The following is a 16,914-nucleotide window of genomic DNA, read 5'->3' as shown; positions in this document are numbered from 1 at the left end:
CAGGACCGTTTAAAAATAGAAAAGGAATGTAGAAACGAAGTCGAATAAAATCGGCTAAAAAGAAATTACGCGTAAGATATTCATGAATATGCGTGTAACCGTAAATGCGACGACGTATATATACGATTACTCGTGTTAGTTTCAAGCCCCTCGCGATATCTCGTCGCCTTTCACTCGGCTATACTTCGCGCCATTGTGCAGCCACGGTTGTGCAACGATACTTTAGTTGTGTTGCATTGCAAAACGGATGTATGTGTCTTACAGGGACACGTACGATCGAGAACGCCGCATTGTCTTTTATCTCGTGACATTCTCATATAATTCGGCGGTAGATCTCGCGTATAGCGTTCCCGTCAATCTCTGCATCGAATAATTTTCACGGTTAAACGAATTCGTCGTTTCGCAATCGGTCGAGAGTAGCGGCAAAAGTACGAACGCGCAGACATTCAGAATACTCGGTTGCTATAAAGTGTATCGTACAGTAAGAAATAACGATCGAACAAGAATCTTGACACGGCCCATTTCGGAAAGCACATTCTCGAACGCTTCTCGTAATTATAATCGTAACACGGATTATCAGCATCGTGATCGGCGCGTAATTATTACGTGTAATGCTCACGAATCGCGGGAAGAAAGTAGCCAGCCAATGGTGAAATTGCAACCGCTATCCTCGCGCATTTTAATCCCGAGTAACGAATTCCCGGGGATCGGTGTTAGTAGAGTATTCGTCGCGCGATAGTGAAAATTCGTTGGCATCGAGGAAAGTACCGCGAAAAGTTGCCGTGCTCGAATGTCTCCCTTACACCGTGTTCTCCGATTATACACGCTGTTATGGATTCAAAGTTCGCGTCCCAGTTAATGTCGCGTCTCTGGATCGTCGACGGTTATTTTTTGCGCGCGCGAACGAACGATTTCCCAACGATTTACATAGGAATGCGATTACCGCTTCTTTTTGTCGCGTGGCTCGTTAACGCAAAAAGCGGGAAGGTACCGTCGGTTCTTAACGCGCGGTAAAGCTGCGAGGAGAAGGCATCGTGGCGTAAAATTGCATCGTTTGAGTTTCGTGATCCAGTTACCGTAGGTCACGTGGCTCGTTTTGAAGCATAATTGTAAGGAAAGTCCGTGGTTAATGCAATACGCTGATTTTATTTTCGACTAATGCAACATACTTGTCGCGAAGTGAATTTTCATTGGATGGTTACAACTTGCTTCGTGTTTTTCATATTTCTCGTGGACCAAAATCCTGCGATGGCGCATCGGGACAGATCACGGGCAGCTTCCTCGTGACGCGAAAAGTGTCCAGCTCGTTCGGATACGCGACACAGCATCGTGAACCGCGTAAGGCTGAATATTCATAAACGCGTCAACCTTGATCGAAACGATAATGGGACACGCGATACGCGAAGGAGATTGTGCCCCTCCTTTCAGTCCTTGAAAAGGTAGCGATCGCTGGTCGAGCCACGACGATGACAATGATTACGAAATTACACGTTGACCGACGCGACGACGGTACGAAGGCACGTTTTACCGAACGCGAACGTAATCGATCGTCCAGCTACGAAATCGGACCAGTTTGACTCGTTCGAGAGCCACTTTCTCTCGTTCGTTGTTCCTTCGAACTTCCTCGAAGGACCGACAAGATCGAACTACACGCCGATAAGAAACAAAATCTCGAACCAGAGATAGATAATCAAAAGTGAGCATCGCCGTAATCGTGTCTCGTAATCTGGTTCCCGATTATCCAGGAAATTCGGAAGAAAAGTCTGCATTTACGAGCCTTCCGGTTAAGGCTAGCGGGTCTGTCGCGGCTGGAAACGATCGTCGTTCGCCAAGGTTTTCCTTCACGAAAGTCGAGCGAGAGGTCGAGTTTAGATATCCGTTCGCCAGTCACACTCTAAGCAACGAGTTTATCCCATCTATCGGGTGTTCGCATCGTCCGGCAACCGTTCACTCGAAGTTTCCCCTACTCCTTTGGTGTTTGATGTCCCACGGCGAGCTGCTCGCAGCCTTTCCTCGCGCTGCTACACCGCGTGTCAGTTGGAAAGCAACCGCGGACAATAACTGACAAGCAACCGGTCAGTCAGCCAGTCGTTCTGGCTGCGAAACCCACCTTCCTTTTTCCCTTTGCTCCTCGATTTCGCGTTCGCGCGATCCTCGACGGTGTGTCGTGAATTTTCTCTCAGTGAAAATGTGAGGCGCGTTCGTTTCCTCGCGAAATGGCTGAAACGCGAAAACAACGCGGGATGCGGTGATCCATGGAAATTGGTTCAGTGTTTTTTGGTGTCCAGTGATCCACGATGATCGTATAAATAGATCGTTCGTCGGCTCGCGAAAGGTGTGCGCGTATTTCGAATAGAGAGCAATCGACGAGCCTGTGGTCGCGAGATTAAACGATTTCTCGATCGCGGTTCGAGGATCGATGCGACAACGCTTCCAGGTACAATATTCGATGAAAAAACGACAGCCTGACATCGCGTGGAATACCGGAACGAGACGTTCGAAGCTGCACGAAGTCGCTAGAAAAACCGTGGAGGGTTATCGGCCTCGATAAACGCGCGTGTTAGAGCGACAGCTCTTCGATCGCGCGAAACATATGTTATCAGGGTAGCTGGTCGAGTTCGATTATCCTGCGTGGTCGAAGATAACGTCGTCGTCGCTGTCACGAGGGCGATTTACTGGCATTAGCGAGCTATCGGCGCGTTCCTGCGTCGGTTTCGCGCTTCTTCTTCCGCGTTACGCCGCGTTTTTATCACAGTTTCGACCAAGATTGTCCCGAAGCAGCGCGGAGAATTTTGTCGAGCGTATCGCGCGCTCCTCGTGACATTTAAATGTCAGCGTCGTTTGCTGTGCCTTCGAATCGGTCGCAGCGCGTTACCCCTTTCGCCTTAGACGACGTATACGTACGTCCTCGAAAGGTTGCATCGTTGGTCGGCTTCTTCCTGTATCGTTCGCTTTCGAAGGGGAGCATCGTTGCGAATGCGTCGTTCGTTCCATCGGGAAAAGGGACTCGCTAGTAATGGTTTCCGCGAAAGAACGGGTTAAACGAGCCGACGTGTCCCGGAGACAGGACGTGCTCGTCAGGATAAGTAAGGTAGCATGCTTTCGGGCACGGTAGGTTAATTTTCTCCTATATCGTGACCGGGAATATCTAGAGCATAAAATGGCCTGTGCTGGCCGCATCTTCTTCGAGAAAGAACGATGCTCGAAATAATTATCGTTCGATGGCTAAAAGCACGCCTAACCTGGAGCGCGTACAGTCAGGCACTCGTGCATCAAACATCTTCGCGTTGAAAGTAGTAAAAACGCGAGATGCCTGGCGAATTTCGTGGTTCCTCGCGTTTTGTGTGTATTTTCTTCGAGAAATGAAACAAAACGAACGAGGATCGTCCATGGAAACGAGTGAAAGTGGTCGTTACTTAACTCTTGGCCTGTCTGGCAAATGAAAAGCGCTCCTTCGAGGTTGGTAATTAACCGGAAAAATATTCGAGGATCCCTCTGCGCGCCTTTTTTAATCTTTACCAGGAGATTGTCCCGCTTAGCGATGCAAAAACAGCCTTGTCCTGGTGCATCGGGAACAAAGGGGCCGTAGAAACACGCGACGGTCATTGACTCTCGTTCGAGTTCCGAAGAAAAATGCCTACGGAGAACCGGTGATCTGTGAAAAAAGCAACGAACGACGTTCGGAGTCGTGGTCTACGAACTTCACGGCTTTTTCTCGATACAATGTACGCTATCGTGCCACCGGGAGAAACGAGTTTCGTTCGAGGCGATCGCTTTATCGCCTATCCCTCGCCGGTTATCCGCTCGACGCAGCTCGCTTACTTTCACTAGCACCTCGCGGAAAGAGAAAAGGGATCGACCTGGCCACGGCGCGTTATATAAATTTGGCGTTTCGCGAAGTAACTTTGTTTTCGGGCCCGAGTTAATTTCCTTCTGTTCATTACCGCCAGATTACGGGCGAACATTCGACACGATGTTACACCCTCCGAAGGACTCGCTATTGTCGAGCGGGCTGATTTTTATTCGACAATCGCCTAGTACGTTTCGTGCAAAGAGGAGAATTGACTCATATAGCAATTAGACTGGATACGGATAGATTAGCGAACGATCCTCTTCGTGCTACAACCGTCCGACTGAAGCTCTCGAGCGAAAGTCACTGACCGATATTCTTTTTATCGCCACATTCGTGTGTATCCGTGTGCACCTGTGCTACGGCGCTCGAGTTCCCTTTTTTCTTTCTCCATTAGAATGTTCCCTGACGCAGGAAACGTAGTAGTCGAAACGTTGAAAACCCTCGGTAACATTGTCCACGAACGATTCGATCGATGGAAGGAAACGAACGATCGATGTTGCTCGTGTTCCAGGTGTTTAACGAGCTACGCGTACTCTCGAGCTCGTTCTTCGATAATCGAGCAAACACTCGTCTCGATGCAATTGCAAACAAAAACGATCGACAATTATTTCTCGTTCGTTTTTCATCCGCGTTTTTGTGCCCTCCGCCGGTTCTTTTATTCCGTTGAAACCGATTGGTCAGGAATCGCGCACGATATCGAGTCGACAAAGGTTAGCGGATGATCAGAGTCTAGCCGAATCAGCGGTGGATCGTTATTTGGTCAAAACGGCGCGCCATGCCGGGCGAAAGAGGCGTTTGTGCCTCGATTAGTTTTCCCCTGTTATGACGAGCGTCCATTCGATCGTTCGTCTCGAGTGCACCTGCTGCCGTTCATTCTAATCGCGATGCTTCTTCGGAAACGGCACGCACGACGATACCGTTACACCGGCTACCGTTCAAAAGTTACACAACAAGTTATCGTACGTTCTCGTAAACGCGAACCGGCGTATTCCGTCAAAATAAAACATATCGACCGATCAACTTCTCGCGCATTCCCCTTCTAAAACATCCAAGAACCTTTCGGTCGTTACCGTACAAGGGTTAAAAGCGTTTCCATTCCGTAAACCGTGGAATTCAGCGCGAACGCGTGCTCGTCGTAATGAAAGTTGCTAATTTCTTCTGCGTACTCCCCCTTCTTTCCGCGGTATGAACGGCACCGTTCGAAAGAATGGCCGAGTTTCGCTCGAGAGTAGTCGATTCCGTCTACCGTTTTTCCTTCGTTTCGCTAGAAAGGCCTCTCCCTCTGTCTTCCTCTCTTCTGGTCGATTCACCTGTTCGAGAAGGCCTCGCGTGGGAGAACGATTAAGAGGATTAGACGATAGCCACGTTTTCGCGGCCGAAAGAACGCAGAACGAACTACTCTATCCGGCACGGTTGGAATTTTTCCGCTTCTCTTTTTTCCAGTTGCACGCTCCGTCCAATCAGGAAAGTACCTCTTTCTTCTGCGGAGAGAAGAAGCGCGCACGCGAACACCGCGCGTCCGACTCCACCGATTTTCTTTCCATTCTAACAACGGAACGTGTCGCTTAATGTCTCCTGCGAATCGCCCAAGAAATGGAACGATTTTCAGCTTAACAGAGAATTCCTTTCGACGAAAGGTTCACGCGGTACTTTGCTATCCACGCTTTTTCCCGGTTGCTATCCGGGAGATGTCTTTGAGAACTCGCTCGATAAACGAGGCACAAGACCTCTTCGTCGTTTACGGATTTGATGGATGGCAATCAGAGACGGTTTCTTTCTATTTTTCGAGGATTCTGCCTCCAGAGAGGACGGATTAATCCGTTGGAAAACGACGTCTCTTTCAGGTACTTTAACGCGCGGACTACTCGAATGATCAAAATGAAAAATTAGACGATTCTAAAGCTCGAGTTCCTCTTGAAAGAAGCGGTTACAATTGCTCGTTTCTATTTAACAGCGCATTCGTGGGGATCGATAGAAAGTGCGTCCGATCGCGAACGCGTAAATCTATTTAATCGTGTGAGGCGTTCGATCGTCTACGGCGTATTTACTCGTGTTTTTTCTGCGAAGGATACAATCGCGTTTTTCCTTGTTCTATGAATCCAGATTGTGCACGAGGTGTATTCCTTTCCGACTTCGGTGCTACGTCGCAAAAAGGCATCGTTTACAGGGCTACGACCAATCCCACGGCACGTCGGTACCCTAATAAAGCCACGCTTTCGTATCCGCCTACGCGTCACGATTAACGATCAACGATCGCCTATTGAATACCAAGCTGTGGCCAGGAAAACGCGTGCATCGGCTGAACGCACGTGCAACCAGACAAGGCCCAATTATTCCGAGTAACGGACGACCCAGGAACGAGTGACCGTGCGTCACCCACGTGGATTTTAATCCCTTAAACGTGAACATTTCACGGAAGCGTCATGACGCGGAACACCGACAAAGATTTATCAAATTATTCTGACAATTTAACTCGAGCTGTTCAGATTAAAGGATCTTGACCTTGTCCCTTTCCTTAAATATTACGAGTCGACAGAATTAATTTTTCGCTATTCGTTGGACGATGCTCTCTCGAGCGTCGAACGCGTATTTTCTAACAAACTCTCGCTGAATTTCGCCGAGTGATTAATTCTAAACAAATCGCGCGATTATCCCCACCTCTCGAGACGCGTAACGCATCCTTTCTTTTGTATTTCTCTCGCGCACTCTCACGTTTTCACTGCTTCGTGGCAAGGACAAAGGCCACGAGGTTTCGCGATGCGCGACCGAAAACGAGAGTTCTCTTTCCCCGATCGAAGCATCGAGAGTTCGTGGTACGTCGCGAAAGTAATTATTTGAGACATCGTAAACGCTCGTTGATTTTCCGTCTGCTCGCGAACGGGGCATGGGTTAACGAGCAAGTTGAAAATTGTTCTCGTTTCGACGAGAACTCGCTACCGTGGATGGCGTGTAGTCGTTTAAACTTTCAATTAATCGGTTCGCGCATCGAAGAGAGACTCTGCTTTGGCCGGATTGTATCGGTCGGACCGATTCCTTAAACTTTCCACGCGAACTTTGTTTCGACAGGTTTTCGCGTGCCACCGGTGAAACGTTTCAACGAAAAATACTTGAAATAGTTTGCGCAATTTATTCGTCGCGTTATGTAAGTTTACAGACGCTAGGCAATTAGGCGCGTTCAGTTCAATGCACCTATTTCGTGCTCTGTGATATGTGTCTGGTCATGGTCGGTTGTTTCTACCGCGGACCACCCGTTACACTGAAAATGAGCGTGATTGTATTCACCGAGAATTCCTCATGATATTGGAGAAAATTGAAAGCGATTGATTCGAATAATGGTACATTCAAAGCTTCTTTACTTATTGCGGACTACTAAATCTGATACCGAATGATTAACTCGTTTGATCGAGGAAACTTTGATACGCTAAATAAACTGGGGTACTTACTCGCTGGCTGGTAAATTCGTTTTAAACGAGTCGACAGACCTGATTCTCGCATACGAATAACCCATTTATTTTGGAAGAAAATCGGAAGAAAGGCGGAGGGACTCGGGGGAACATTTCGTGATTACGGTTACGGAAGATATGAGGAAGAAAAAAGGAAGGAAGCGTAACGAATGGCGCAAGGTGCTTCCGATCGTAAAACTGGGAAAAGCGCAACGACCGCAACCGCTTCTTTCTCTTCGATCGGGGATTATCTCGAGACCCGAGTTAATCACCGTTCGGTTCGGTGATTTAGAGTTGTGCCGTGATCATCGATAGTGCAGCGAACTCGATCTTCGACGCACACTTCCGCCGGAAGCTGCCACCCTGAAAATTATTCGAGCGTGTCCGATCGGTTGCGTGATCACCGATCACGTGACGTGTCTATTCTCTCTCGTCTCGATCGATGCATCTCGGTCGATGATTTCTTTCCTCCGTCCCATTGGCTTCCGTATCGGTCGACGTAACCCCGCGTTAGTTCGGTGCAAACTTCCTGTGCCTTGTTTGCATTCTTGGAACGCGAAAGCTGCGCAAACGTAATTTTCAAGATTTCATGATCGAGAATCCGAACGCATCGATCGTTCTATTTGTTCGCAACGGAACGCGAGTATTCCTCGTCGATTCGCGTTCTCGCGAAACAAAAATGTTTCAGGCAGTTCGACGCGCGAATTACGCACGATATTTCATCGATATTTTTTCTCCTTCGTTTCGTTTTGATCTTTTCGCGATCTTCGAGACCATTACTCGGACAATCTGCGAAGTAGATCGGCGGCAATGGATGACGTTGATAGATCGAGAACAGCTCGTCGACTCATTACGCTGAATATTCATCAAGACGAAACCTCTTTGCTCGGTGAATTTAAATCGAGCGATTCAAAGTGGAAGGAAAGCGGAGATCGCGAGACGAATACGACTCGCGACTTCCTCGAAACGATAGGTGCCAGATCGACGCTACCGATCTTCGTCCGCTCGACCAGCGATTCTCGAGCATGTACGTAGTCGGCGACTCTCTCTTTTTTCTGCCGATGTTCGAATCGATACCCCGTTCACGTGGCCTCGGTGTAAACGAGATACTCAATCTGATCACGCCTGCACCGAAAGACGACCTAGATTATTATCTTTGTCGATGTTCCTATTTTTATTCGTTCCGCCGTGTTGTGTTTGGCACTGAACTTGCTACCGTTTCTATTAAACGTCGTCCCCGCTTTCGCTCCCTGCTCCCAGGATTCGATCGATCGTCTAAAATTATCGGGACACTTTTACGGGTAATAATTGACCTGAAATCGGTGATCGCGAATAGCTCATGAAAGGATGCATTTAAAAATAAGGCGCAACATTTTGTGTCGTACCTTACGATCGAACCGTATCCTCTATTTATAGGACGGCGGATGAGTTCATTTGAAAGCCGCTCCCATAAAAGGTGGAACATGCAACGTTTGATGGTAGTTTGATTCGAGCGACGCATAAATCTTTTTCCCCTTTGATCGAAAAGCGAACGAGACTCTTTTGTTCGATTCTATGATTCGCGGAACGTGGAACGAGGACAAAGAGTCTGTGAACCGGCGTCGTGGCCGTGTTGCACAATGTCAGAAACTTTAAGAAAAAGGGCGAGGACCAGAAGGAAAAGATTAGAGGGAAATGCCGCGAAGAACGGACGATTTTCCGCGTAGATAGCTGCCGCAATTTTCCTCTTGCTTTGTTCTCCAAAAGAGCAAGAATTCAGAAAAGCTTTCTTCTAAATCCGAGTCGGCTTCACCGAGTCATTTTCGAAGGATCATTCGCGACATGATTAAAAAACTTTGAATGTTCTGAAAAATATTTCTTGGTCGAGAAGGAGAACCGTTGCTTCTGGAAATCAACCAACAACAGGTGCGAGGGGTTCGTTTATCTACATATGTAGATTCGGTAAAAGCATAACGACATTTCGAAAATGTTCCCAGTGTTTTTACGTAGGAACGAAAATTCAGTGAGTAGAAACGTAACGCGTGTTGGTAGCATGGGAGATGCAAAAAATATTATAATCGAGCTCAAGTAAAAATAGGTGAACCGATATCGATGATAATCTGGGTCAGTTAGGAACGAGATTGATCGAGCGAAACCGTGTCTAGAATCGAAATTCAACGCGCGACATATCGATGGAATTCGATAGCTGGAATTGTTAGAGCGACGACCGACCTCGAAATCGACTACTAAGACTTATATATACACGTTATCGAAAAATCGTAAAGTTCAGTTAATCTATGCAATGTACTCACCGAGGCCACAACGAAAGAGTTACGATCTACGATCGAGTTATTGCGCGCAGCTTTCGAATCGAAACTGATTCGCACCGTCGCGAAACGAACACGCGAATCGTACACGTCTTTCCTAGCCATTAATATTCTCGATATTAATTTGTAAATTTCCGCTCGTTATTCGGAAGGACGAGAGGCGCGTCTCGATATCGCGATACAGCTTCGGGCGGTTTCGCACGGTGTCCCGTTCTGGAATTCCATGGATGCCCTCGAATTCTAGGCCATCTAGAACCGAGAAAAGGCAAGCCGGCACGAAAAAACGGAAAAATTCCTCGAGAAAAAAGAGGCTAATACGCGAGAGGAGCAAGAATCATAGTGACAAATGCGAGGTACAGGAACGAAGAAGCGGCAAGAAGCAGTTCGTAACAGCTGCTTTCGCGGAATGTTGACCTAGCGATCGGAGTGTGCTGATTTGACATAACTGCGAAAAGTGCGGCGAGGGGAAAATGCGAAACGGCGGTCAGCCGCAACAGACGGCCGTGATGGCGCCGCCGCACCTAAACGGCTCGGCGCAATTCGTTTCCGCCGGTTACGTCGGCTACGTGTCGCGTCAATCCTGGGGGCAATTTCAAGGGCCGCAGCATCCCAGGAACACCACGGCCAGGCCACTGTCCCATCCACCGCCTCCACCCTCTAGAAGGGAGAGCCAAAGACCCTGTAGCAACAACGCCGCCAACCCTAAGAACAGCTCCCTTCCGCATTCCAAGCCGGGAATGCACAGAAGCACAACCCCTTCGGTGAGTTTAGCCGAGATATTTTACCGCTTCGGACTCGTTAGGGTTACGGTTTAAACCTTCTTCATCGAACTTTGCATCGACGAAGGAATATCGTCTGGTCCTTGAAGCTGCGCTACGGAAAATCACTACGCGAATTTCACAATTTTTCTGCGCTTTTAAATGTTCAAAATCCCCAATGATCAAATCCCTACATTACCAAGCAAACATCCTCCTTTTCAAATTCCCAGATCAGCGAATCTCGAATTTCCAAAAATCAACGAAATTGCTCCCTCGGTTACCATATTTTCCTTGGGAAAGCCATGTTCGCTGTAAATTACGAGCATACGTGGTTCCTTGGGTCCGGACCAAATTCAAATTTTATCGACATCGAATTTAAATATATTTTTATCGAGGCGTTAAGTCCCTATCGAAGATCTAAGTGGTATCGAATACGGTGAAAACATCACCGTAGTTGATTTTGTGACATTCCTTCACGGATGGTTTTAAGCCTCATATGGTATTCTACGACGTGCTTTTCTAGATACCCGCAACGCATAAGAGGATTCCCGTTCCCTTGCCTTTCTCTTTCTCTGCCGCTACACTTTTTCTCGCCTTGACCAATCGTCTCAGAACAGCCGAAACTAGTCGGCTCGTGAATGCGTTACGAAGTGGCTTAAGTATGATAGATGAAAATTTAATCGCGCGTTTCGAGGGCCTACCGGCCTCTCGAAATAAACACGTTTCGTAACGCTTCCGTCTTCTACGAATTCAATTTCTCGCTTGGATTTCACGATTTTTTGTGAAATCGACGCTTTAGCTTATATCGTTTTCTACGTCGCAACGGTTTACGTATCCACGACGGAAACGGCAGAAGTAAATCGAAGCGAAAAGTGTTCGAGAATCGGTTTTACGTCCGCCACCCTCTACTTGGATGTTTTACGAGAAGTTGAAAAAAATATGAAGAACGAAGGAAGGAAAGACGAAGCTCGCGGAGGATACGTACTAGCCGCAGTCACGAAGGAGGATCCTCGACTTTTAGCGAGTACGAGACTGCTCGTACTGTTTGCCAGACTCGGATAAAGCCTTGAGATTGACATCGACATGGGACGCGGAGAGAATACGCGAGTCGAGCTGCCGTCTTCTCCGTCGAGGGACCAGTTTTCACCGTGAAGCTTTGCTCAACCCTAACCTCAGAGTCCCGTAGGCAACCCGAGATGCTAGAAAGTGGTCTCGGTGTCGCGTTTCGAGCAATTCGATCGAACGCCTCGGACACGGGGACTGACTGAGAATGGAAAAGAAAAGAAACGGTCCCGTGGTAATTTGCGGTCGAACGAAAACCGATACTCTCCGTCTGCGATGCCTTTTATTTATCTCTCGCGATAAAAAAAGATTTTTATACGTCGCGAAACTTGCAGAGCTAGAAATAATCGAATAGCGAAGTTCGATCGAAGTACGACAACTTGATGGATTAAACTCGCTGTTACCGGAGGTAATTATGCAAACGCGGTAACTTCCTGGCGCAGTTTACTTGGCGCGCGTTCGAAAAGCTAGTTCGGGCAAAAAAGCCGTCGAGAAGAGGATGTCTTACGAGGATATCCCGATGCAGCAAGGAAATACCGGTGTAACAGGATTTTCGAGGACCGCAACGTCTCTCGGAGGCTCAATCCTCTTTTTTTCTTTCCGCTTTCGAGATCGACCGAGGCCAATGCAAGGTCGAATCACGACCGGGGCTGGTTCCTGTATATCTGAAAATGTTTATTTCTGACGACGACGAAGAACTTGCATCGACGGAATTCCACGGTTCTTGTAGCAACGAATTTCCAGCCAATTTTTACGATAATTTCTGTCAACCCGATACATATATTCGATAAAGTGTTTCATCGTGCGTCGTTCGTACGATATTTTGCGTTGAATTTCGCGAGAGAACCTGGCGAGATGTTCGAGTTCGGAAAAAGAAGTAACGATTGCGAATTCGTTGGGCAACCACTGTCAGAGATGCAGTTTCAATCTCCTTCGGTGCAAACGTTGCTGCATTCTGCACGTGATTGTCTATATGGTATCGGCATGCGAACGCTGGCATACATAAGTGAACAGCCACGAGTGTGCGTCGAACGTAAATTTCTTACGAGTGGTATCGTTCTAAGCTAACCGGAGGCTCGTGCGCTGCATCGGAAAATGCGGTAAACCTGTATTCCGTTAGATCGTCGAAGTTTGTGGTCGAACGCGTCCAAGAGTACTGGTCGATGATATTAGGTGGTCAGGAAATGTACGCTTTTTTTTTGCAACGTTCGCAATTCCCGTTGCCTTCCTCTCTACTTTCCGGATACTCATTTTCTCTTTTATCATTTTTTTCCCTCGGATTTATGCGTTAACCACGAAACCAAGGAAACAGTTATCCGCGTCTCGACGTTGCAGCGCTCGTAGTCACGAAACAACTTGTTTCGTCTTTTCTGAAGAGAAAAGAAATCGAGTTCGCGGAAACTTCTCGTCGAACTGATAAAGTTGGCAATCGGATTATGAGCGCATGACGGAGCTTTCGGGACAATTAAGGAGTAACGTAATAATCGTCGAGGCAACTCGTTTAGAACGCGAAATTCAGGCAATTTGTCAGAGAGTATCGTGCAACGTATTCGCATGAAACGAATATTCCGTGTCTGACAGGAAAACGGTAAACAACAGCGAAATTAAAAGGTGGGAGAAATATCTGTGTCGTGTCTTTTAGAATTTTTTCGGAATGGAAAAAATAGGGTGCTGCGGTAAAACCGCTTTGCTCCGCGATATCAGTAGAGTATGCTCTTGCATATTCCGTTTTTCTCGGCTACGACAAACATTTGACGCAGCCACGAGGCACGGTAACGTTGCGGGCGATTTCGAAAGAACGTTTTTACCGCACAAAGTTTAACTCGTTCGAGTACGGGGTCCTATTAACATACAAGGCGATCCTCGGGAGTCGGAACTCTTTTTATTTTGCTAATTACGATAACGAGTAAATTAGTCGGTTTTTTTATTTCGAGTTAACGTTTACCTTTGTTATCTCCATAAATATGCACCGAACAGGTAGCACAGGACGTGCAACGCGCATCGTTATCATCGGATGGTAACGAGACACACACGGTGCGTCCTTAATTACATCGGATCGATAGCATAGCACATGTTAAATATCTTATTACGTACATTCCTACTCGGTGTTTCGATTCGAAGGAAAAATAGAAGAAGAAACATACAGGATATTTATTTGCCGATACTGACGGATACAACGCGCTAAGAGCGTTTTCTCGTGGAATTAGAAACGTGTATCAGAATTGCACCTTTTAATGCGCGTTTTGTTTCCGTTAGTAGAGCGAGAAGCCGGGATTTATCTTCTTAAGCAAACACGCCGCGTTGAAACCGCGTCTTCCTTGGCGATTTTCATTTATTTCACAGCAGGCGAAGCACGCGATTCGTCGGTGTACGAGCGACAAGACGCGTTCCACCGCCACGCTCGGAATCGCTCGGTCGGGCCCTGAAGTGCCGTTTAAACTTTAATTTCAGCTCCCTCTCGCGCGATGAATTACTCTCGCGGCAAACGAGGTCGAACGACACATGGCGCTAACGCACGCTCGTTGAACTACTTTCGAACGTTCAAGTTCCCTGTAGCGGAGGCTCGTCCAGAATCTTTTCTTCGACGGCCGCGTCGACGACGATCACGACGACCGACACGACGCGCACGACCATTCCACACGCTCGTAAATTGGATTTTTATGGAAATGCCGTTATAACGGCGTACCGGCGTGCCGCCATCGTGGAATCTTCGACGATTAACGACCCCGTTAGAAAATTGTCTTGGTCCACTTTTGTCCGTCACTCGATGGAATTAACACAAATTTTTCTGCCCACGAGTGCCCCCTGTGTCGTTTCGTCTATTCGCTCTCTACGGCGAACGCGAACAGAGACGAATAACGCGCGGAAAACAGCTCGCGTAATTAATTCCGACGGCTCTCGGTTTTCGCGGAAAGATACGCGAGAAACTGGGGACAGGTAGAGAGAGAATATCGTAGGCAAGTAATTTGCGAAATTAGATCCGCGCGAACGGGGAAGTCTTAATAGCGGAAGATGGATCGCGACGATACCGCTCGGTCTATGAATTCGAGACGGAAGAAGTTCGTCTGTTCAAAGTCGCACAGAATTATCCGTCGCACGTGCAGCTATTTACGGTGTTTCGAAAGCTTGCTCGAGCTTCTTCCGATACTCTAACAAAAATCGATCAGCGCGGCTAGAGCAAGGACAAGATTAAAAATACCTTTTCACGCGACTCGTAGCTTCGTCTGAGCAGAAACGGAATCGATCTCGTTTCAGCCGTCACTTTCTCCGGTTAAGTTAAAGGTCGCTGGTCCCTCCGGTGTTTGTCGGGTCAAACATTATTATTTCGTATTGTTTCACGGGTCAACGATCGCGTAAAGCTTTGCACCTTATGGCCCGTCGAATGTTTCCCGTGTCTTTGAGACTCAAGCTGAAAATTCAATTTGCTGTTTGATTTGCTCGGGTTCCTGGTTAAACCTTTGCGAACGAAACATTTCGAAGCGTGAATTTCCGAATAAAAGGTTTACAGGGCAAAGAGTTTGATTCCCTGCTTTAGTATTCGATTTCGCAAATTCGTGGCAAAATATTTGGCAGCCCCGTGTACAAAATCAAACAAAATGGAACAACATTTGAGAGCAACAATTTCAAGACACGAGATTTCCACGTTGAGTATTCGTGCATGAAACGATTTACAGATCCGAGAAGATCTCTAGCGAGTTCCATTTTGGATTTCTACACAGAGACTGTTCGTTCTATCCGTATCTAGGATCTGGTTACACATTGTAATCCCGTGGCGCCGGATTTTGTTTGCTCGTTCTAATATTGTCCGTGTTGACATTGCTGATTGACCCCAGAACACTTGCCGTGTCAGAGCCGAATACAAGACGTTCGCTCGCTGCATTCTCTATCGCGCCGTCGCGCCTTGAGCACTAATTACATGCAGTAACTGGTGTTTAGTCGCTCGAGCGCTAACTAAAGACACCGGGTATCCGCGTTGGACGATTTCTGACAATTTCCAAAGATAACTCGGTGGCTATATCGGGCGACTTAAATCTAAAAAGTTTCTTGCCATTTATTTTAGCACATCAAATAATTCCACACTCTTGAATCTTCTTGAAGCTTTGCGTTATCGATTTCCGTGCGAAAGACTATTCAAACAAAGCTTCGGATCTCGAAGACAAATTCCGTGGAAAACTCGACGAGACCAACGATTCTTCGGACGACTAAAATAGAACTGTTATATCGCGAAAGTCTAAAGTAACGTAAGGAAGTTGGCACGTGCTCTTCGGCGATGCAAATTCGGGGATAGCGGTGTTTCGCAACGAGATCTGTAAACTTCGCGAATATTCCGAACCCGTGCATTTTCTCGTTCCATCGCGTGCACCGGTTATGTAAGATCGGCGAGGACGGTTGATAGACGAGAGCATCGATGCGATAAACGCGTTAATCGGTCGATTATCGGGCGATGCCATCGCGTTAAGACGCGGCGAGAAAATCGAGAAGAACCCGTCCTCTGGTCCCTCCCTCCCCGGATGTGTACCTGGTGCTCTTCAGCTTCCGTTGTCGGTACTTTAACTACCTACGTGCCGGCTCTTTGTGTCGCTGACACCCGCTAATTATAATTTGTGTCGTGAGGCAAGCAGACGAGAAAAGGGGCTAAGATGCGCTCGGCTCTCGGTGCAGCAACATCCTTCCTCTTTCTCTCTCCTGTTTTTGCGACTGATGCACGCGGTTTTCTGCCTTCCTCGAAAGCCCCTGTTTTTCATCTTTCCTCTTGCCACCCGGAAATGCGAATAGCAGCCAGCTCTAATAGCCGTAACGACAGTGGTTTTCGCTAAAGAAAAAGCAAAAAGGAAGAAAACGAGGGAGGAAATCGAGGCCGTTCGAACTTGGCCGGAATCGTTTATTCCGTTTTTTCTTCGTTTTCTTGCTCAAAGCATCCGTCGTTTTCCTCTTTTTCGTTCTCGAAGCGATTGATTTTGTTACCAACGCGGTTAAGTCTCACCGGTGGGTGTTTCAAAGCTGTATTATTTTTTAATAAATATTTCTTCCGTGCGATCGCGCTTTAAATATCGAAATTAATATTCAGGGACGGAATGCATGGCGTAAAGCGTTCCAGCTACATGGAACGAGAAAAATTTTGTTTCTCGAAAGATGAAAGAGCACCGATAAACACATGCACGCGCTCGCTATTTCTATCTCGCTCATTTTTTTACTTTATTTTTATTCAAAGGCCGTGTGTACGTCCGCGAAGCGCGCGTGAAAAGTCGCGTAGATAAAAAGCTGGTATCGGAGAGGGCGGATTGAAGGTAGAGAGGGACGAAGAGACAGGAAAGCCGCAACTAACGCTCCGCAAAATGCGGAAAATCTGCTTTGCAAATTTTCTCCTATGATCCACGCTACAGTCACCAACGTTCGAGAGCGTTTCAACGCCTCGATGAATTTACGAGCTATCGATTTTGCTTCTGCGCTTTTAACTCTTCTTTCCAAACGACGGCCAATATCTTTCCGAA

The 16,914-nt window shown here is 47.3% G+C and overlaps 1 protein-coding gene across 6 annotated transcripts in view; it reads left to right on the top strand.

Annotated features, from left to right (window-relative positions):
• The window catches only part of GckIII (Germinal centre kinase III), a 73,341-nt gene that overhangs the window by 39,671 nt on the left and 16,756 nt on the right, over window positions 1-16,914 (top strand). Inside the window, exons 1-2 of one of the 6 annotated variants that reach the window (XM_003704132.3) lie at window positions 2,030-2,437; window positions 9,847-10,363. The exons of 3 other annotated variants lie outside the window; for them this stretch is intronic. In XM_003704132.3, coding sequence (XP_003704180.2) covers window positions 10,073-10,363 — 291 coding nt within the window. In that variant the 5' untranslated portion in view covers window positions 2,030-2,437; window positions 9,847-10,072. Of the gene's footprint in view, window positions 1-2,029; window positions 2,438-9,835; window positions 10,364-16,914 lie in introns of those variants that run through there. 2 more of the 6 variants (XM_012287415.2, XM_076532959.1) reach the window with 2 other exon arrangements.

The sequence above is a fragment of the Megachile rotundata genome, chromosome 6 (assembly GCF_050947335.1).
Source record: "Megachile rotundata isolate GNS110a chromosome 6, iyMegRotu1, whole genome shotgun sequence".
In the NCBI taxonomy this organism is placed as follows: domain Eukaryota; kingdom Metazoa; phylum Arthropoda; class Insecta; order Hymenoptera; family Megachilidae; genus Megachile; species Megachile rotundata.
Note: the sequence above shows the minus strand (reverse complement) of the source record. Positions and strands in the feature narration are given on the sequence as shown.